This window comes from Nuphar pumila, chromosome 8 (genome assembly GCF_984573655.1).
Source record: "Nuphar pumila chromosome 8, dmNupPumi1.hap1.1, whole genome shotgun sequence".
NCBI lineage: Eukaryota > Viridiplantae > Streptophyta > Magnoliopsida > Nymphaeales > Nymphaeaceae > Nuphar > Nuphar pumila.
In genome coordinates, this window is record NC_143256.1 from 117,213,771 (window position 1) to 117,237,736 (window position 23,966).

The 23,966-nt window shown below is 35.5% G+C and overlaps 1 protein-coding gene across 1 annotated transcript in view; it reads left to right on the plus strand.

Annotated features, from left to right (window-relative positions):
- LOC149830361 (clustered mitochondria protein-like) overlaps window positions 1–23,966 on the plus strand; it is a 71,547-nt gene that overhangs the window by 19,641 nt on the left and 27,940 nt on the right. Inside the window, exons 6-19 of the mRNA XM_090016469.1 lie at window positions 1,473–1,623; window positions 2,275–2,468; window positions 2,545–2,646; window positions 2,778–2,913; window positions 3,093–3,221; window positions 5,933–6,338; window positions 7,172–7,276; window positions 10,264–10,382; window positions 10,578–10,686; window positions 10,784–10,894; window positions 11,201–11,332; window positions 11,417–11,587; window positions 11,672–11,758; window positions 21,278–21,412. Of these exons, the coding sequence (XP_089872595.1) occupies window positions 1,473–1,623; window positions 2,275–2,468; window positions 2,545–2,646; window positions 2,778–2,913; window positions 3,093–3,221; window positions 5,933–6,338; window positions 7,172–7,276; window positions 10,264–10,382; window positions 10,578–10,686; window positions 10,784–10,894; window positions 11,201–11,332; window positions 11,417–11,587; window positions 11,672–11,758; window positions 21,278–21,412 (2,087 nt within the window). The remainder of the gene's footprint in view (window positions 1–1,472; window positions 1,624–2,274; window positions 2,469–2,544; window positions 2,647–2,777; window positions 2,914–3,092; window positions 3,222–5,932; window positions 6,339–7,171; window positions 7,277–10,263; window positions 10,383–10,577; window positions 10,687–10,783; window positions 10,895–11,200; window positions 11,333–11,416; window positions 11,588–11,671; window positions 11,759–21,277; window positions 21,413–23,966) is intronic.

The window sequence follows — 23,966 nt, forward strand, 5'->3', positions numbered from 1 at the left end:
TGGTTTCTTTTGAGTCTTGAAGAGACTTCTGTTGTGACAACCATTTAGTTGACAAACTAAAATTAAGTGCAGTCCTGGAAGTTTGGTTCTCCAGCCAATGTTAACTTGTTGAGCCTTTTGATTTTGTATAGCATGGAGTTGATTTTTATTTGGATTTATGGTTCATTGACCAAATTGAAGAAGTCTGAATCTTAATAATTTGAGTGTATTTTCTCATTTCATTAACTCTTCTATTGGTTATAATTTGGTTGTTCCAGTTTGTCATAGTATAAACTATGGTTTTCATGGAAAAGAATCTTTCTTGTCTGGAAAATTTTAGATGAAAGATTTCTCATGAATGTTAAATGGACTAACAGAGTTGTTTTTACTTTTTACCTATTTGTCTGTCTATTTCTCATCCCATTATATGCTTTTGTGTCATTGTCACCAATCTCCTGTATTTTTATGTTTTTTGTAAAATATCAAAAATATCAAATGGCTTGAGAAACAAAATTTTGGCATAATTATATATTTTTTACCAATAGACTTGCAATAAGCCCCTCAGACTTCTATTTTAAAAACGAAAACATGTTTCTTTTCAACTTTTAATATTTTTATTTGCTGAGAATTTCCTGATCTCAGAGAAAATGTTTATTGATATTATCCAGATACGGTTGTTTAATTGTGTGTTTTTATTTATGTATCTTGCATGAGCATTTTTTTCTTTTAACTTAGGTTCTTCGTTGTAACCATGCGCTTAAGCATTTTTTTTCCTTTTAACTTGAGTTCTTCATTCTAACCATGCACTATGTGGTTTGGAGCAAGCAAGTTCATGATTGTCCTTGCTTTGCCTTCAAACTTCTTTGGTTCTTTTACTAATGATTATTTTCTTCTTAAACTTGTTACAACTGTTTGCTTAAGTTTGTTTGTTGGTCAGATTTAACTGCTTAAATCTGAAAAGGCCGTTTTTTCTTTTTTTGCATATGATTGTATTTTTCTTTGCAAGGATTCTGCAGAATTTTTTTGAGGAATTCTGGAGCATTTTTAACTCATATTCATATACCCAAATTATGTCTGTTTTGCTTGTTTTGTATTTTTGTTTTTGCGTGTACATATGTATGTATTTTTCTATCCTTCCTATGCAATTCTTTTGATGCTATCTTCCTTTTCTGCACTTGACATTCTCTCTTATGGCTATTTCATTCCGCTGTGATTGTTGACGAGCAAGTCGGCTTGCGGCTATCTCACTATATCAAATTAATGGCTTTGAGACATGATCAAGATCATGTCAGAACTTGTCATATTTAAATATGGCTATTAAACTGAATTGTTTTAGTTTCTTTGCTTAAACTTGTAAATGATTATGAAATTCTTTATGCAAGATATCAGTATGTTTCCTGGTTCATGCACCAACTGGCCATGCTTGTCATGATTGGTGTATTTGTCATGATGATCGGACAAATCATCTGATCTATCAGAATTAAAATATGCAGGCCAAATTGAGGTTCCAGAGCATGATGGACTAGGTTTCATGGAAGAGATAACAGGCTCTCTCGATAAGCTATTATCCTCCTCTTCTAAAGACATCAAATGTGTACACTTCATTGTGTTCTCGTCGTTCAATCCAGTTCCTAGCTACAGACGGTAGTTTCTTTTGATTGATCTGGTTAACTAAGATTTTTTTTGTACTTTTGCAAAGATGTACCTTTTATTTTATTGATACTGTTATGTTTGACTGTTATTGTTTTTTTCTGCATTTTTGACTTATTCATCCATTTTGACACATCAGCCTGAGCATTCAACATCATCTGTCTGATTTAACTTTCTAACTTGAATGTGATTCTGCAATGAAATTAAAACTAAGATAAGGAAGTTGATGTCATACATTTGGGTGTTCTATCCAGTTAAGGCATGAAGATGTTGAAAAGGCTTTGCAAAAAAGAGATTTGCAAAGTACAAACTGAAATATTGGTGATGTACAGACAATGGACAGGACATCTAAGATAAATATGTGGCAATTATAAGATATGGAGATGGATGCATATGTGCTTTTGTGTGTGTTGGGGTGTGGATATGCATGCGTGCCAGTGGGCACACAGGCACACATGCCTTTTCACTTTAGAATATGCATAAGCTTTCTTATATGAATGTCTGTGCAAACAAAGTTAAAAAATTGCACATGATTGCACGACACATGTATTACAGGGCAAGGTCTACTTGTATACTTGGTTCTGGTGACGTCTATAGTTGTTGAGATGTACTGACTTGTAGTTTTGTGGCTTGCCTTGTTTGCAGATTGGTTGGTGATTTGATTTATTTGGATGTAGAAACTTTAGAAGGCCATAAAGTCTGTATTACTGGGACTACACGAACGTTTTATGTCAACTCAAGCGTGGGAGATATATTAGATCCAAGGCCTGCCAAGAACTCTAGTGAAGCTTTTACGCTTATAGGTCTCCTTCAAAAAATTAGCCCCAGATTCAAGAAAGGTATTTGTGAATCCTTAAGCTTCTTTTAGATGCTAATTACCTTTCCTCTATTAAGCTTACAACATTATTTGGGAAGGTTTTCGTGAAATCTTGGACCGCAAAGCTTCTGCTCATCCTTTTGAGAGTGTTCAGTCTCTTTTGCCCCCAACTTCATGGTTAGGGATGTATCCAGTTCCAGGTAATTACAATGTCTAGGGTCTCCTTCAAAGGGACTCAAACCCAAGATCTTAACCAATTAATGTTCTGAATTAATTGAAAATCATATATACTATATAGTAGCTCATCTTTGTGTGGTCTTTTTATTTATAGATCATAAACGTGATGCCGCTATAGCTGAGGATGCACTGGCTCTTTCATATGGAAGTGAGTTGATTGGCATGCAGAGGGACTGGAATGAGGAACTACAGTCCTGCCGGGAGTTTCCTCATGAATCCTTCCAGGAAAGGTGTAGTCAGTTCTTCATGTTGTTCCACTGATTTCCATATTTCCTTAGTAATATTTCTGCTTTTCCTAATGTTTTTGTCAGAAAAAAGTATGAACAGTATGCTATAAGTTGGAACCTTCTGTTGGCAGATGTGTGATGCCATATAGCTCTTAGTTCTTAACTTAATGAAACATCTGCAGGATCTTGCGTGATAGGGCTCTTTATAAAGTCACATGTGACTTTGTTGATGCTGCAACAAGGGGTGCAGTTGGAGTTATCAACAGATGCATACCTCCCATAAACCCAACGGACCCGGAGTGTTTCCACATGTGAGTATGGATTAGAATGCTGAAACAGGTCCTCTAGAATTACTCATATGAAATTTTGTAACTAGTTTTTGTCATTTTAAATTTGGAGGTGCTGCTCTCAATTGCTGCACTTTTTGACCTAGTTATTTTTTGTTTGATTACATGACCACTACATTAGTTTCGATAATATCATCTTCATCACGGTTTGTCAATACGGAATTGACTTGGAAGTTCTTGGATTTTTCATGGATGATGATGGTCATCATTTAACTGCATGTCTCCTGCTGCATTTCTGTATCAAGTAGGAAATCTAGGTTACTCTCACCATTTAAGATCATCATCCTTCTTGGCTTAACTCTGAACACTGAAAAATGGGCAATAATGCTCTTTATTAAATTGCAGATGTTCTCTTAATATTTAGAAGTTGTTTCATAATTACCTTATACTCTCTTATACATTTTAATGAAAGAGAGGCCTTGTTAGTTGCGTCAATTTAGAGACCACATCTTGCTTCTTTCTCCCCAATGAGACAAGATTGCCACCACAGACACCAAAATCCATATTAAATCTTGTATCGTGTAAAGATCAGGATTGTTGTTACAGTAAAAAGTTCCTTTCTGGGTATTCTTCTTTAAGCATCTGAGCACCGTTGAGACGGCTTGCATATGGAGATGATTTGGGGCATTTATATATTGGTTTGCATTGTAGCCGGTATTTGGCCTTGTGATTGTGAGGTAGATCAGCTTTCCCATAAACATTTGATAACTACCTTATCTTCATAGGGTTCTCAGCCATTTTGTTCTAGTTTGTGAGTTTTCCCAGAGGATTGTTTATGGGTTTGCACTCAACGTTGCAGTTTTCTTCGATAGATCTCACATATTTCCTTTGAGAGATCACTACCCTCTTTTGTGACCTGACCTTAATACTTCAATTTCGAGAAAATATCTCAATAACCCCAAATCTCTGATATCTTTTTTTGATGATGACACAAATCTCTGATATCAACACGATTTAAATAATGCTTTAACCTTGTGATTTCCATTTCATTATCACCGGTCACCACAATATCATGTACATAAACAATAAGGGTGGTGATAAACTTGCTCTTCTTTATGAATAAGGTGTGGCTAAAAGTGCTCCTGTGAAATACAAACTCTATGATAGCTCAATTAAACCTCCCAAACCAAGTATGAGGTGGTTGCTTCAATCCATAGATATTGTCCTCTTGAGTTTACACACCACTTCTCATATTTTATATGAACTTGGGTGGTGGAGCCATGTATTCTGCTTCTTGAAGATCCCCACTTAGGAAGACAATTTTCATATCAGATTCACAAGTAGCCATGGCTTATGAACTGCAAGGGCAAGTACATCATGAATGGAATTCGTTTTTGCACGCCACCAGAAGAGCATAAAAGAATCATAATGAAAAAGAATGGCACAAAAAAGAAGCTATGAGATAAGGAACCATTCTAGAATCCAACCAGGCCAAAAGATCGCTGTTGTCAAGCCTTTCTCGTGAAAATAGATAATGGATGTCTGTATCCTAGTATTGATAAAAACTTATTTGCTTTCAACTATTAAATATCTCTTGATTACTGCCCAACCATGTATATCACCAGGTTATACATTGCCACCAAGATCAAATAGCCACCCCATCTTTCATATTCTTCTAGCCCATGATGCCATAGTAGCATGTCACCATTTGTATGCATGCATGTGTATTATGTATGGCCTCATAGGTTGTAGAAATTTGTACAGTATCATTCCCTGCTACAAAATTTGGACTTCCATGGTTGTGCCTACCATTGGTTGTTATCAATCTGGATTTTGTAGATGTAAACTCTAACATTGTCTCTCAGAAAGATATTCTAAATTCAAACAAAAAAATCACAAAGATGGTCAAATATTTCACAGTACTTCTCTAGAACCTTAATGATACCAATCATCTATACATTTATGCGAATGAAACTTGAATTGTTCTTCATATAATTATGATGTATATAATGTCCAGAAAACTGTTTTTTAGTGGTACTAATTTCCTTTAAAAACATCTTGCAATTATTCAAAGTTTCCATCTGTCTTATGTACCTTAGGACAGATTCTTTTTGAAGTCGTGTAGTTTGAATCAGAACTGTGTTCTATTTTAAACATCCTTTTGGATATTGAATCCTAGAAAGGAACCCATGTTTATTGGAACTTAACCTTTCCAGCCTATTGAGAACCCCTGCTTTCAGCAATAGGCTTTTAACATCAACATGGGTAAACAACTGTAGTCTCTCTGTCCACTGGAGCCCTGCTATCATTTTGGTTTCACAGTCCAAATAAGGGGGGGATTTCAGTGATTACTTTGAAATTTTTGTAGTTACTGGTATTTTGTTGGTATCAGATTCTTTGGTTCTTATATTTGTTGATGCAATTTGTGATTGATTTTCATGCTTTTGCATACATGTCTATTTATTTTTAGTCTTCAATTTTCACTTTTGTCTTGATGCTGATGAATTTGGCCATGTCTCTGCTGTGTTGAGGTTAACTGGCTTGCTATTGATTCTGAGCATCAAAGCCATCATTTGTGGATGTGGTTTGATGCATTGAGTTTAAGATTTCCTGAAGTGCTATGTGAAAAGTAGTAGAGAGATTTGCATATGTTTTAGGTTATGGTTATTCTATTAATCACTTTTGTAGTTTTCTTTTGTGTCCTTTGACAAAGTTCCTTCTATTTCTGATTTCAGGTATGTCCACAACAATATATTCTTCAGTTTTGCGGTGGACTTTGATATTGCCCAGATGTTCAAAGGTTCTGATTATTCCATTAAGTCCAAGTCTCTCCAGGATTCTGAAAATGATGATACTATTCACTCTCTTCTTTCATCTGAGAAGGATGTTAAGACTTCGATGCATGGAACTGTTGTTGAGACTTCTGACCTAAAGGATACAATTATAAATGCTGAGGAACAACTGTCTGATGCTAAGGACAAACACGCAGAGGTCCAAATGGCTGATAGTGAACAGGCAACATATGCATCTGCAAATAATGACTTACGTGGAACAAAGGCTTACCAGGAAGCTGATGTACCAGGGTTGCATAATCTTGCCATGGCAATAATTGACTATAGGGGTCATAGAGTTGTTGCACAGGTTCTGATCCTTTTTTTTCTCAAAAATCTGAAATTTGCACACATGGTCTTTTCACATGCTGCAGTTGCATATCAGATTATGTGAATGCTCACAATGGTGCATGGAGTTCCACTCTGTTATGCAATTGCTGCCTGTAATATATGTTGCCCTAGTATCAGAGTGATTATTTACGTATCCTGTCCAGTATTCTGCTCATGCAGATACAAATTTTCTTTTCATTCTTCAAAGTTCAAACTGACAAAGAATAATCATATCCATCTGAGCATCTAATAATGCATGCTAAGATTTGTTCATGAATGCATGTCCACTCATCTATTTATTCCAAGTGAGAATGCTTTAGCAATTCTTAAAACAATATCCTCTATAGAGGTAGTCACTAGTGGAAAATATTTATCGAATAATAGAAAATTACCTTTCAATCAATGGTTGCTTCTCGGTTGGCCAGTTCTACGAAAATCAGGTCATGGACAATTTGTTTATAGTGTAAAACTAAAGGATTATTTTTTATAGGTTAATGTGTGAAAAAGTTGTAACCTAGTTTTCTGGGTACCCATAACTTATGAACAATTGCAATTAGCAATTTCCAAGCTAGGGCCTTTGTGGGTAGAGGTGCAATGTATGCAGCAACCTTGCAGACTGGCCATTTTTTTATACCACCGTGCAAGATGCTGACTGGTTACTGTCACTGGATGGAAATAATTTATTATGAAGTTAGATTCTGTGAGATCAATCCCTTTCCATTAGGCAAATTATCTGTTTTATCTAATTTTATTCTCTAACTCCTATGCAGTTTTCCTCCCATGAGCTAACTCTGTTGCATTTTCTGATTGCAGAGCATCATTCCTGGTATCCTTCAAGGAGATAAATCAGACTCACTTTTATATGGTTCTGTTGACAATGGTAAAAAGATTTGTTGGAATGAAGCATTTCATGCCAAGGTGATATGTTTGTTCACTTGAGTTTATAATTTGGTATATTGGTTAGGTACAATCTAGTTAGAATCTCACAGTGCAAGTTGTTTTGACTCAATCTAAAAAATGTGTGCAGCATGCTCGATTTAGTGGGAAGTGACCCTTGGATCATGTTTTTTCGATGAAAAACCAAATTTTTTGAGTCGGAAAAAATCAGTGCATTTACAATCGTTGATTTTTGCATTGCCAGAAAAATCTGTACACAGGCCGGATTCTGGTGATTCAAAAGCCGGTTCCCACTAAAAACATGTAGATCATGGGGTCCCTTGGACAAAAAAACAAAAAAAGAAATGGAAGTTGCTAAGTTGTTTATACATACAAACGATTGTACCAACTTTTAACCCATATATATATATATATATATATATATATATATATATATATATATATATATATATAGCGAGAGAGAGAGATTTGTTGGAGTGAAGCATTTCATGCAAAGGTGATGCATTTGTTCATTGAGTTTATAATTTGGTATATTAGACTTTGTTCATCTGGTATATGCAATATATATGTATGTATGTATGTATGTATTCGAACACGTTGTTTATTGTCTTTTGTCCAAATGCAAGCAATATCCTCCTCCTCTACAATGACCTGTCTCTTACCATCCAAATGTCTCTGTAATCCTTTCTGGCCTTGTTTTTGTTGTCTTCAAGACCTGTTCTCCTGTTCCACAAGGGGTCCACTGTTAGCTCCCACTTTTTGTTTGTAGACAAACCATGCTACTTTATATCATAGTCACTGATCTCGGTGAAAATTTGAAAATATCATGTATTTATCAGAATTTCAAGGTCAGCCGATATTAGTGGGATATTTACACAATATCGCCAGAACATAAAAGATCATGATGTTATCACAATAGTATCATGATATTTTCCTGAGGATTTGATGAGCAAAAAAATCTTTGTTTTATATATTTTAACTTATGTTTTATATTTTCTGTTTATTTTATACTTTAAAAACTTTTCCAACTGTTTCTTTACATTTTTGCAAGAAAAATACTATAAAACCAATTATTTCTTATGTTTTCTGCTAATCTTTATATTTTTCAAATTTCAAAACTTTTGATATTTCCTTGAGTTTTTTCCAAGAAAAGGAACTTTTTGAAAAAATTCTGAGAAAAATCTTGCCAAGAAATTACTGAGAACGATATTGGTGACCATTTTTTAATAGAGTTACTGTTAAGCTAATTTTGCTTTATCCATTTTATTTGCTGCTATCTGCATGGGCTGAGTAGGTTTCTGTTATTGGCGGGGAACTATGTCACATGGGTGCGGGTGCGGGTGTGGGGGTGCGGCACTTTCAAAAACCTAGGGTGCGGGGGTGCGGCAGGGGCAAAAATGTAAAAAAAATTATATATATATATATAATTTTGAACTTTTAACAGTTAACAACAGTAACACTATATATATATATATATATATATATATATATAAGTGAAACCTTGACAGTTTCAAGGTTGGTATAGTCATGGCATAGTCAGATAGGCCATTTTCTTAGTCAACTATATGTCTTGGACTGGTCAAAACAGGGGTACATTAACCAGGTTATATGAACATATACATGCTTGAGTGATTCAATGTAACTTCATATTTCTAACATTAAACCTTCCGCAGCATGTGTCATTAAATGAGTTATGAAACGAACTGCAGCAGAATTATGACCACGCAACAGAAACTAAAATTGAGTACAAACACATATAAGCATACACCTGTACTAAGAGCAACCAGCAAAAGAACTTGAATGAAGAGAATACCTTGTGTTTCTTGAAACAGGAAAGTGAGCAACTGCACCTTAAAATATTGACAAATCAATAACTTCTGTAACTTGGTAGATCTTATAATCCTATGAACTGAACTTAGATAATGAATCAATCCCAAAAAAAATAAATTAAACCCATTACATGCCCATAACATAGCAACACATTTTAAGCAATGGTTGATAGAACGACTTTTCAAAAAAGATTAAAGTAACGTTTGACCTTAAGTCATCAAGCATAAGCAACTAATAAAATAGATTGTAAACGAAATAAAAAATCAAGAAGCTCCACAAAACCCATTTTAGCATAGAATCAAAAGCCCCAAAATCAAATAGTCAAAGATCCCCAAAAAATAAATACAAATTTCATTAACTATATACCTCTATAGCGTCATCAATTCATCAAAAATTTTCGAAATGCCCAAATCCCCCAAATAACATTATTGAAAATATTTCGGAATGCCCAAAACCCCCAAATAATATTATTGAATTTTTTTTGAAATGTCCAAAAATCCTATAAATAAAAAGTTAAAAACCCTAGATGCTAATGACCCACATATAATACAATCAGAGAGAAGAGAGACAGTGAGAGTGACGAAGAGCGAGTGAGAGTGAGAGTGACGGAGAGAAGAAAGACTATGAGAGAGACTGTGAGAGTGACAGAGAGAAGAGAGACCGTGAGAGTGAGAGAGAGAGCAAGTCAGAAGGAGACATACCTGAGAACTGAGGAGGAGTGGTCGGAAGGAGTCGGAGATCGTCGGCATCGGCATCGGCATCGGCATCGGCTTCAGGCTTCAGGAGGATTTTGCCCTAATCCTCCTTCTCTCACTCGCTTTTCATAGGGCGAAAAAAAATAGTCTAAAAATTGGACCTAAATGACCCTGGGTGTGTTGACCACACCCAGGGTCGTGTTGATCGCACCCGCACGAGCACATGCGCCGCGTCGTGTCGACGCGGGTGCGGCACCTGCTTTGCCGAGTCCCTGTGACTTGGGCGGGGAAGATAATCATGGCTATTTATGGCCTCTCCTTTTTTATTTGGTATCACTTTCTTAAATGGATAACCCTTCCCACTTCTCTCCCTCATACTCCTCTTTCCTGTCTTCCATACAACCTTGTAGCTTCTACTTGTTTTTTCTGATAGCAGCATATCATGTTTAGTTTGAAATCGATAGTAATATTCTTTTTCTTCAGGTTTTGGAGGCAGCTAAACGTCTCCATCTAAAGGAACATACGGTCCTCGATGGGTCTGGCAGTGCCATCAAACTAGCAGCTCCTGTGGAATGCAAGGGCATTATTGGTAGTGATGACAGGTTTCCCTATGCTTCCTTCTATGCTTTGTTTTTTCCATGTCCTTCTCAATTAGATGTAGTAACTGTTTAAGTGCTTGTTGGTTAGTATTTATTTTCCTTGGGAAATAAATAGTATCCTTTTTGGGAAAATAATTTTTGTTCTAATGCATGTGAGTGCTTTGACTATGCTTGTCTTCTGTTGTAATTGATGGGCAGGCACTATCTTTTAGATTTGATGAGAGTGACTCCTAGAGATGCTAATTACAGTGGTGAAGGATCTAGGTTTTGTGTTCTTAGGCCTGAACTTGTTTCTTCATTTTGTCAGGTAGTCTCATGTGTGGTTTACTTCACATCACATATGCAACACTATGCAGGTTAACTTAATGTTTTTTCTAATTATGCCATTTGTTAATCTGAAAAAGGTTGAAGCTGCGGAGAGGTCAAAATGTACAATTAAAGATGATGGAAAGGCCCAATTGGAAGTTCTTTGTCCAGATGTCACCGGTACTAATGGTTCTGAATCAATGAGGAAGGTACTGCAACGAGTGTTATGGTCTTTTGAATTGATGATTTTTCTTTATTGTTTTTTTATTTTTCCTGTGAGACACTGTGACTATATATAATTTAAGAACCTTAGCTGCACCTTTTTTCTTTCCATCTGAGAAGTTTGATTTTAATGGCCTCTTAAAGTATTTGTTGATCTGTTTCTTGTTGGATGTGAAGCATATCCTTGCCAACTTAAAAGAGAAAGTGCATCTAGCAGTTAGGAAAGTGAAGGTGTCTTATACTATTTGTAGCTAAAAATGCTTTTGATTAAAATATGTATGTTCTTTGTGAAGGATGTGACCGAAAAAGGAAGTGAAACTGCCGAACTAATTGATTCTGCACCTGCCTTAACAAGTTCTTCAAGTGACGATATATTTTTAAATCCTAATATCCTGACAGAATTCACATTATCGGGTAGTAAAGAGGTATATGTCACACAGCCGCTTTTCGAGAGTTCCTATCTAATTGTTGATGCTAATGTGGTGAAGTTTTTATTTGGACTTGATCAGGAGATAGCTGCAGATGAGGCTTTAGTAAGGAAGGCTGGTATATATCTTGTAGATGTGGTTATTCCAAAGTTTGTCCAAGACCTTAACACACTTGAGGTTTCCCCCATGGATGGGCAGACCTTAACTGAAGCGCTTCATGCTCATGGGATAAATGTTAGGTACCTTGGAAAGGTGAGTTTTCACATTGTCTTTTAAATGTAATTGGTGTCCTTTCAGTTTCTGCATTTTAACAGATTGAATTTTGGAAATTTTCAGATAGCTGGGATGACAAAATATTTGCCCCATATATGTGATCTATGTGTTATTGAGATTATTGTGCGGTCTGCAAAGCATATCCTCAAGGTGACGTATTGCCAAATGTTATCCTGTCTTATAGTCTTATAGATGTTTTAGTAGTGGCATGAAGCAATTCTTTTCTATAAGCTACCCCTGAAAGCCTGCCTGCCTTACAAAATTTCTTTATCAGAGGCTTAGACCTATCTTTCTTTCCATCTGAAGAAGGAAGCCTTTTGGACATTCTTAATCATTTTGAAATTAGGCCCATGTTCTGTAAGAAGGCTGTTATATGGTATTTTTTCTGCGGAGACTTGCATGTGGGAGTTTTGTGGATCCTCCTACATTATGGTTTCTCTCTGTTATCTGGTACCTGAGAAGAACTTCCCATCTAAACATATTTATCTTGAAGTTATTTCACATCGTTGATGGCCTAATTCCCTTGCATTTTTTCCCTTCCCCTCCCCCCAAGATTTTTGCAAATGATTCACGCATCTTTCAACTGGAGTGTTGTGCGATCGTAGAATGCCATTGCGGTTGAAGAAAAAGTTTTATAGGACGAATATTAGGCCCGCTTTACTATATGATACAGAATGTTGGGCTGCCAAGAGACATCATATTCAAAAAATGAGTGTAGCTTAGATGCGTATGCTTAGATGGATGTGTGGAAATACAATAAAAGGTAAGATTCGAAACGAGGAGATACGTAAGAAGGTAGGTGTTGCACCCATTGAAAATAAGATGAGAGAGAATCATTTACGGTGGTTTGGACATATTCGACGAAGGCCTAATGATGCTCCAGTTAGAAGGATGGAGAAATGAGAAAATATATTAGTTAAAAGAGGTCGGGGTAGGCCTAGGAAGACTTGGATGGAGATGATAGGAAAGGATATGAATGCTTTGAACCTCACCGAGGACATGGCATTGGATAGAAATGATTGGAGGAGAAGGATGCATGTGGAAGACTGTGATCATCGCGGGGTGTTCACAAGGACCCAGAATGATTTTCTTTTTTGGTTCATATCGCCAACCCCAATTGTTTGGGGATGAGGACGTAGTTGTTGTATTCACACATCTTTCAAAGAAGAAACAAGAAGATAATCTTGAATTTCTCCATCTTGAGTCGAGTGAATCTATGTATCAATTTGAACTCTTTCCTTATCATCAGGAACCAATTATGTTTCTTTCTTTCTGTATTCAAAAGCCTAATCTTCTCAAACTTTTGGATTATACTCATGCTTATGGCCTCTCTTCTCAAAGTTTTGTTGTACAAACATGACAGTTATCCATGAGAACCAGGTCGATTAAAGTCACAGTTTGCAATCCCTTTGACTTTCCTTAACACTTTCACTTTCAGGAAGGAGAGTAGAAGGATATGCAAGGTGGATGATTCCAGCATATCTCCAAGTTATCCTCTTCAATCTATTCTCCAACTTATACTCATCACTATATGTGGCTTGGTTCAAGCAAATGGAGGAGACACCTACCTGACAGAACACTTCCACCCATTGAATTCTTCCTTAAAACCTTAACTGTAATCTGCAATACCTTAGATTTTGTTTCAGGATGACCTTGCAAGTGGTTTTATACTTGAGAAAGATTGAGCCACATCCAGATCCATCCCATTCTTAGAAAAAACAGAAAGAACTGTGTGGCTTTTTGCCTAACCCCAGCTTGCCTATATATATGTATATATATGAAAACTACCGTGTGAACCATGATTTTCATGGATTTTTTGTTCTTTTTTCTTGAATCTAACCATACAGATATGATCTACATGCTTGGTTTTAAAAGGACCAGCTCTTGAATCATCTGATTATGATGCATAAACAAGATTTTTTAAGACTTTGAAATCAATGGCTCATAATCTTCATAAATATTCAACCATTCAAAAATCACATTTTTTCATTGAAATGTTTCCTAACAAATTCACCATGCCAAACACATCTACATGGTTGGATTTGCAAAAAAAGAGTTGGAAATGCCCATATTTCTAGTTCTCATATTTCTGTTCTCATATTCTAGTGAGTATATATGTACGGCTATGTCACGGGGATTCAGCTAGCAGGGTGCCGCACCCGCGTCGACGCGACACGACGCGGGTGCGGCACCGGGTGTGGTCAACCCGACCCTGGGTGCGGTCAACACACCCAGGGTCATTTTGGTCCATTTTTTCAGACTTAAAAAAAATTTGCCAAGATTTTTTTTTTGCCCTATATGTCACAAGGATTCTCCAACTAGGTGCCGCACCTGCACCCAATGCGGTCAACCTGACCCTGGGTGCAGTCAACACACTCAGGGTCATTTATGTCCAACTTTTGGACTTTATATATATATATATATATATATATATATATATATATATATATATATATATATATATATATATATATATATATATATATATATATATATATATATAAATTTTTTATATTTTTTGCCGCACCCCCGCACCCGGGTTTTTTGGAAGTGCCGCATCCCCGCACCCGCACCCGCACCCATGTGACATAGATGTATGGTCACTAGAATATGTTAAATGGAAATATGTGCATCGGAGTGTGAATTGGGCATCTCCGATACTTTTTTGCCAAATCCAACCATGCTGACACATTCGGCATAGTCTATTTTCTAGGAAATGACTGTTGGATCATGTATTTTTGATGAAAAAAAATGTAATTTTTGGATGCTTGAATATTTACGAAAATTTTGAGCCGTTGATTTTCAAGCTTTAAAAGATTTTTCTTATTTATCGTAATTGGATGATCCAAGAGTCTGTTTCTATAAAACCGAGCATCTAGATCACGTCCGTACAATGAAATTTAAGAAAAAAAAGAAAGAAAACCCATGAAAATCTCGGTTCATACTCCAGTTCACATATTTTCATTTAACATATTCTAGTGATATATATATATATATATATATATATATATATATATATATATATATATATATATATATATATATAGAGAGAGAGAGAGAGAGAGAGAGAGAGAGAGAGACTGTGCTAACCATGCTTTCAAAGGGTTTTTTCCATGTTTTGCTTAAATCTGACCGTATTTCTCCATGCTTGATTTTATAGGAATCAACTCTTGGATCATCCGATTCCGATACACAAGTAGGTTTTTATAAGGTTTAAAAAATCAGTGGTCTAAGTTTTTTCTAAATATTCAAGGCTTAAAAGATCATGTTTTTTCATCAAAAAATATGTTCCAAGTGTCGTTTCTTAGTAAATCGACTGTGCCGAACACATCTGTATAGTTGGATTTAAGTAATACATGTGGAAAACTGTTCGAAAGGCCGGTTAGCATGGCGGTTAACTAGAAAAGTGGTAATCAGCTACCACCTCTCTCTCTATGTATATAACTATGTGGCTTTCTTTTTGGGAAATGATGAGATCTTTTAGAATTAAAGTTAATAACACTCAATTTTAATTGACGAAAGTTTGAAAAATGAACTTTTCTTAAAAATATCTTGATAATGTGCTTAATATTATTATGGTATTTTTCTTTAGGAGTATTAAAATTGTTTAAATTGACAAAAAAATGTTGTGACTATGATTTAAATTCACTGAGTTAGAAAACAACTCTTTTCATGTTTATTCAACTTTCAATTACCTTATTGCAGACTTAGATAAGGCAAAACCTTTTGCATATGTATGCTTGATTATTGCCACGATACTACTTGATTCGAATTGAGTTTGATGAGTCTGAAAGGAATTCAACTTTTATGTTGTCTCTTATGGCATACAGCAACCTGGTTTTCCTATCTCATTACCATATTCTTATAACTAGAGATGACAGACTTGGTTGTCTGATCCATGTCAAGAAATGGCACAATCTCCAAGTGAGTGCATTATCACACTTGGAGGTTCATATCAAATGCTTTTGATGAGCCCTACCTCACTAGTAGAAAACAAATATCAGATATCCATGTGATTGTCAATTTCATAGCACACTGATTGTTCTATGTTATCAAATCATTCTAGTTATGTGCTTGCTCCATTCTTTTTCTATCTGGTATTCCAGCCCATTTGTCAATTATCTGCTGATCAGGCCAGCTCTCTCTCTCTCTCTCTCTGTGATGCATAACTCAGGCTCATTCTGAACTCATTTTCTGCCTTGTCATGAATGGAATTTTGTGCATATGCTGAATTTGAATATGCTGGAAATATCATGTTTTTCTAGGCTAAAACTCTATTTAAATGACTCTTGCATGTTTCAATTGACAACCGAAAACTAGGCTGGAGTTTCTCTATTACATATCCTGATATATTGTCTTGCTCTTCTTGTCTGGTGGATGATGTTCATGCCCATACTGTTAAAATACTGTTTATATATACCTGACTGATATACATATATTTGGATATTTTATTGTATGTATTTTTAGTACAGTCCATTAGGGACTGAAATACTTTTTTTTCTGTATTCTTATTTTCTGTTTTTTTATTGTAATACCATTGTGACTGTTGGGGTGTCAGTCTAACTAGTCGTTGGAATGCCTCCCTTGATGACTTGTGAGGCTCTTTAAATAGAGCCTCACCTCTCTTGTACATGCATGCTTTTCTAAAGCATTTGTGAAGCTAATACAATTTCTCTCTTTCTTTTATGCTGGTGTGGGTTTTGTGCCTTTGTGCTATTGTGGATTTCATACTTTTTGTATCTCTTTTATGAGATTGTCGTCGGTCCATTAGAGACCATATCATATTTGTGCACTTGTGTAGCCCTTTGTTGGCATTATAATAGTGCACTCTTGTTTCATTACATGGTATTAGAGCTTGGCTCTTGTGTTGTGAAAGCTATCTTGGATATACTTTCCTTGTGGCGGTGCTCTTCAATCGTTAATTTTCATCGATTCCTTCTACACAAGAATTCTTCATTATGGGGGAAAGAGATTCCGCCTCCGTCATCTCCTACAAGCTCAACAAAAATAATTATTTGATGTGGGCGGCCGTTATGGAGAATTACATCAAAGGTAAAAAGCTTTGGGGTTTTGTTAGTGGAACCACTAATGTACCCCAACTAAAATTGACAAGGAGAGAAGGAGATCAAGTTAAAGTTCTATTTGAAGAAGAAAAGGAGAAAGCCTTCCAAGAATATCAAAACAAGTTGGAGGATTGGGAAGCTAGCAATGCTCAAATTCTCTCATGGTTCATGAATACCATGAAGTTCAAAATCGCCACCAACATCATCAAATTTAAAATAGCAAGTGATGCTTGAATTTTTCTAAAAAACACCTTTATTCAAAAGGATATGGCTAGGGTATATTACCTTCAAGACATGGTACGTAATACCAAACAAGGATATAAAAACATAAGAGACTTTTATGGTATTTTATCTCCTATTTGGAATGAATTAGATATATTAGAACCTAAATGGGAAGGTTCGACTCTGGGTTGCTAGTTGAGGAAGCGGGAGCGGGAAGCGAGGCACTTTCAAAATTTTAGGAAGCGGGGAAGCGTGGGACCACTTAGGACCGATTCGGGAAGCGTCTCAGAAGCGACCTAGGAAGCGTCTCGGAAGCGACCTAGGAAGCGTCTCGGAAGCGAGGGGGAAGCAAAAAAAAAATAAAAATAAAAAATACAAAAAATTGAAAAAAAAAACAGGGGAAGCGAAGGGAAGCGTGGGGGAAGCGTGATGGGAAGCGCGCTTCCCATTAAAGGGAAGCGCGTCCCCCATTAAAGGGAAGCGCGCTTCCCAAAAAAGGGGGACGCTTCCCCCCACGCTTCGGAAGCGCGACGTTTTGCGCTTCCGAAGCGCGCTTCGGGGAAGCGCGCTTCCCCTTTTAGCTAGGCGCTTCCGGTAACCTTGGTTCGACTATTAAAATGAGGAGATTGCAAGTTGAAAGAGAAAACCTTTTTTTCTTTCTTTGTGGTTTTTGATCGGAATTTGCGTAAGTTAGGTCCTCCTTCATAGGACTTCGAGTCCATCTATAAGTGAGGCTCTTGCTCAAATTTGCCAAGAAGAAACAAGACTTGGAATGCATAAGTCTAATGATGAGTTTTTTGTGGTATCAAGACCCGACAATTTTGTAAAAACTTATAAACCACCTCACTTAGAAAGAAAATTTGAGAAAGAAATAATAGAGGAGGATACAAAGATAAAATTATTTGTCATCATTGTAAGGAACTGAGGCATATATGACCAAATTGTCCCAAGTTTAAGAAAATGGCCGCCATAAGTGAAGAACCTCAAGAATCAAAGAAGGGAGATAACTTCAATGATTTAATAATTGCCCAAATAACGGAGGTTGTCTCACAAATTCTTAAAGCCACTCATTCTACATCTGTCACCGCCATTTCCTCCTCCTCTCCTTCAGGTAAATCTTCTTGGATTTTGGATTGGGGAGCTTCTTTTCAAATGATTCATAATGAGTCTATATTATCTGATTGCACAAATTCATATTTTTCATGTGTATCAATCGCCGATGGTACTTCTTTAAAAATTAAAAGTATAGGAAACCTCAACAATTTTGATAATAGTGATATGGATATTTTTGAGTCTATTAATGACTCAAGTGAAGAAAAAGAACTAACTGATAATCTCTTACAATACTCTAGACGTGATAATGTGGAGCATCCATGTGCTTTTAAAAGGTATAATCAATCAACAAATGTTGAAGAAACTAGTGTTAGAAGATCTGAACGTATACGTAGGCCTTCAAATAGGTTTGTCTCTTATAAATCATTTTCTCCAAAATATAGGACTTGCCTTCTAGCAATTCATTCATATCATGAACCATTTAACTACAAAGAAGCTAAAGACATAAAAGAATGGGTAGAAGCCATGAAAATAGAACTAGATGCATTACACAAGGCCCATATTTGGGCAGTTCAACCTCTTCTCAAGGAAAAGAAGACGATAGGAAGCAGATGAGTCTTTAAAATCAAAACAAAGAGTGACGGGTTCTTAGAAAGATATAAAGCAAGATTTGTTGCAAAAGGATATTCCTAGGAATATGGAATATATTATGAGGAAACATTTGTCCCAGTAGCTCACATGACCACAGTTAGGACCTTAGTTACAGTAGCATCCATCAGAAAATGGCCTATATATCAGTTAGATGTTAAGAATGCATTCTTAAATGAAAATTTAAACGAAGAAGTGTACATGGATCCTTCTCCTGGTCTGACTATTGAAAATGATATGGTTCTTCGTCTTCAAAAAACCTTATATGGGCTTAAACAAGCTCCTAAAGCTGATCGTTTTAGTGGAATTGTATTAAATCTTGTTACACTGACATTACTTTTTTTTAAGATCTACAGGTACTTCACTTATCATTCTCCTTTTGTATGTTGATGATATGATCATCACTGGGAGCAATATGAAGAAAATTGAAGAAATTAAAATTATGCTTAAAAAATCTTTTGATATTACTGATCTTGGTTTTTTGAGATACTTTTTAGGAATTGAAGTAACATACTCGCCAAGAGGGTACATTTTATCTCAAATCAAGTTTACAACTAATATTGTTATGCGTTTGGCAATCACTGACACAAAATTTGACGATACTTTTGAAATGATAAATGCAAAAATGCGAGTTGAAGATGGAGTGACATTGCGCATGCCATGCGCACTACAAGTTAGTTTCAACATGCGCTAACATCTGTTCACATGAGTGACATATTAAGAATAGTTCGATACATACAAAAAACTATATCTAAAGAGCTATTCTTATCCTCTTCATCCTCTTTAAATCTTATTGCTTATACTAATTTTGACTGAGGAGGAAATTCCAGTAACCGTCACTCAACTGAAGGTTTTTGTGTGTTTGTAGGTGATTCCCCCATTTCTTGGCAATGCAAAAAACAACGTTAAGTGTCTTTATGTAGCACAAAAATTGAGTATACGGCGATAGCTACAACAACCACCGAGGTCGTATGGATGAGATCGTTACTTTATGATATTAGTGTTGATATTTAAGAACCTTCAAAATTATGTTGCGATAACAAAAATATCATATATATGGCCAACAATCACACATTTAATGAGCGAACAAAACATATTGAGATGGATTGTCACTATGTTCTAGAAGAATACTTGAAGGGGGTGATTACTCTACCATATGTTCAATCTGAGTTTCAGATTGCAGACTTCTTCACCAAAGAGCTTCCTCTATCAAGATTTTTGTATCTTAGCAAATTTTTGGTGATTTTACTGTAAGTTTGAGGGGGAGTGTTAAAATACTGAGTATATATACATGATTGATATACGTATATTTATACAATATAGGTATATCAGGGGTATTTTGGATATTTCATTGTATGTATTTTTAGTACAGTTCATTAGGGACTGAAATACTTTTTTTTTCTGTATTTTTATTTTCTGTTTTTTATTGTAATACCATTGTGACTGTTGGGGTGTCAGTCCAACTAATGACTTGTGAGGCTCTTTAAATAGCGCCTCACCTCTCTTGTACATGCATGCTTTTCTAAAGCATTTGTGAAGCTAATACAATTTCTCTTTTTCTTTTATGCTCTTGTGGGCTTTGTGCCTTTGTGCTATTGTGGATTTCATACTTTTTTTATCTCTTTTATGAGATTGTTGTCGGTCCATTAGAGACCATATTATATTTGTGCACTTGTGTAGTCCTTCGTTGGCATTGGAGTAGTGCACTCTTGTTTCATTATACATACCACCACCTAAACTATTCTATGTACCATGACAAGAATATTTATGTGATTGCGGCTGCCTAAGATGTTCTTACTTTTTAGGCCAGAAGTTTGTTCCCGTATAAGTTATGTATTTTGGATCTTAAGACCAATGTTGTAAGTATTGTACCGTATTGTACGATGCACATAAAAAAAAGAAGATGATGTTGATGATACTCAATGATTGATGTTATTAATTCATTTTTGTTTGAAATTTTTAAAAAATTAGTTATATAAAAATTTTAAGCATTAAAAAAATACTGTTTTTTTTGTTTATGTAAACACACATTATTACGAATCTTGTGACTTATTAGCTTAGATTCGATATTTAATATGCATATTATTTTATAGTTTGCAGTTTTCTTGTGAGATTGCCTTTTATAACATATTATCTTGATTATTTAATGTGCGATGTCTTATGCATGCCATTCATATCACATAATTGTTTTGATATGTAATATTATAGTTTTATCCTATGCAATTCATCATTGTTTGATGATGTCTTATGCAACTCATAGAGACATAAATGCTTCATATGTGATTTTATGGTTGTATTTTGTGAAATTCATCATTGTTTCATGTGTCATGATTTTTTAGAAAATTTTAAAGTTTTTTGTGATTTTTTTTAATTTTTTTGAATTTTTGAAAATTGTTATTAAAAATTTACAATTTTTTACGTATCTAACTTTGGGCCCAACCGGTACGGGTTACAATACAATACTTACAACCTTGCTTAAGACTCTTATGGTACTTTTTTCTGTTAAAGTTTGAATATACTCTTAGTATCATTTATAAGTAAGCATGACCATCACATGCCAGTAGCAGGAACTGCTTCAAGCCTTCCATTACCACCTCAATTCTTAACTGGAAGAGATCCTGTATTTCTTTTTTGTGGCTATATTAAATGGTTATGTTCTCAATTTCTTTTCACATTTTGGCAGGATGTATTGAGACAATGTCAAGACCATGAACTTGGACCTACCATATCACAATTCTTAAATTGTTTCCTGGGACATGATTCAACTAATGGGGCAAAAAATAATACCAGCAATGTGAGATCAAGGACTGTCAGGAAGGTATGTGCCAATAAATGCTTTCTTGTTCCACTTGCAAATGTGCTTGTGAATGCATTTAAAGTTGTAGGTATTTCTGCCTTTTTTATCATTGTTGTAAACTCCACATTAAAAGGTGTGTTCCTAGGAGGATGTGTTTACTTTAAAATTTTAAAATTTCATAAAAACAAAATGCATCAGTTTTCAAATATTTACTTCAAGAGTATAACAAGTTCAGGGCGTGTTTGAATGCTCAGGTCTCAAACTTGAATGTGAGATCTGAGTATTTGAGATACAGGTACCTCTGGCTTGAAGCAGTAAATGCCACCCTTCAGTTAGCTGGAGATAAATGAATCTCTATTAAAATATGAATCTTAGATCCTCATTTTGTGGTAGATCTTAGATTCATTGTTTGTTTGCTTCGATCCCATCATGGGCTCCTTGCAGATCCAGTGCATGTATTTGAGATCCGAGGTATTCAAACACCCTTTAGTATGGATTAATTATTACAAACTAGAATGGCAAAAATTAGTAATGGGATTTTTCTGATATTTGTTTCTTTCTTTCCTGTCTTATTCTTCTGTATTCAATTTTACATATTCTTCATAGTAAACTGAGAAGAAAATTTATTTCCGTGTCAGGTTATGAATATGGTGAAGGTGGCATTAATAAAGTCTTATTTATTCAAAAAGGTTTCAGTAGGAGTGGAAAAGATATCTAACATGAATTAAGGACAAAAATTTCATAAAATGCCAAAAGCTAACCACATTTTCATGCAAATGCCAAGAGAAACCATAACTTATGATACCACATGCATTGGACGATACAGAATGGCAAAAGTTAGTAATGGGATTTTCCTGATATTTGTTTCTTTCTTTCCTGTCTTATTCTTCTATTTTCAATTTTACATATTCTTCATAGTATACTGAGAAGAAAATTTATTTCCGTGTCAGGTTATGAATATGGTGAAGGAGGCATTAATAAAGTCTTCTTTATTCAAAAAGGTTTCAGTAGGAGTGGAAACGATATCTAAAAGGAATTAAGGACAAAAATTTCATAAAATGCCAAAAACTAACCACATTTTCATGCAAATGCCAAGAGAAACCATAATTTATGATACCACATGCATCAGACAATACAGTAAGATATGGTACCTTGTCTTATGGTACAATACAATACATCTTTTTTCAACTTGTGGTACGATATGATATGGTACACCTTTTTTCAACTTGTGGGCCGAACATATCATATAGATATCCAATGCTACAATTTATCATACCATTTATACAATATAATATATCTTTGCTACATTGGCACTTAATTTTTTTTTGTTTTCTCTTATATATTGTTGGTATTAGAGAATGAGTTTCTTTAGTGTTTTGAAGATAATTGAACTAGCTTGAGAAACCTTGTTGACTTGGATGGTTGGTCTTTCTGGCAATTCATTTGATCAGAATACTGATGTTTCCCCTTACTGTTTTACAAACTTTTTTTGTTTTTCTTCCACACTCTTTGCCTGGACCAACAACCCTCAATCTCATAGTACAAGTCTACTGCTTGGCATTAAATATGAAAATAGATGCACTGAAAATTGATCTTTACAGAGTGATATTGGTATTATGTATGAAATTTATGGTTGTGCTCTCACTGTTTACCGTGAGAAATAATTGGATATAATAGGACAAGTTAGTGTTTGAACTGTGGGAGTTTGCTGAGGCAAAGCAACAAGAAGCTAGATAAATTTCCAAGTGTTTCATCGACAGGTTGGCTTAATCTTGGGTACCCGCTCCTACTCAAACCCAGATATCTTGGTATCGACCTAAAAAATGCCGACCCGATTGTCATTCTGGTCAACCTGAACCCAACCCGAGTAACGTGGGTTGGGTTTAGATTGTGTGTTTTTGCTGGAAATCCGAGCTGACCTGGTTGACCCAAGTGTTCTTTATTTATTTTATTGTAAAAAGTAATTTCTGAATGCCCTCTAAATTATGTGACTTGGGTTTGGGGTTCCATTATCTTGACCCAACATAACCAAAACCCAAACCCAAACCCAAACCCAAACCCAAACCCAACTCCTAATGCTTATTTGGTGGGTTTGGGTGCACTCTGATGGGTCGGATACCTGACCAATTGTCATCTGCAAGAAACTTTAGAATTTTGCATGAATCTTTGCTTGTGAACCTTGATAGATCAAATTGGATAATCATAATCTAGTAAATTTGTGAGTAGGCTTTTACTGTAGTGGAAGAAACTGTAACGGCTCTATCGGGTTGTTTTTGTTTCAAAACTTTAAACTTTGACCGGGCATTGAGGATAGTGTTCCAAAATTGCTCAATGGGATAGCAAAATTGATAACCAAAACTCAGAAACCATTTGTCTTTCACATGGTCCAGTCATCCTGATGAAGTTTATGGTCCTAGAATGGAGGGTTGTAAGTTTGTTACAGATTCTTCTGGGACAGTATTTTGTCTTGGCAGGTTTATCTCCTTTAGGTCTGTGAACATGATTAGCATTTTCTTTTTGAAATCCTGCTTGTATCTTAAACTACGTAGGCAATCTTGTGAGGCATTTCATAGTA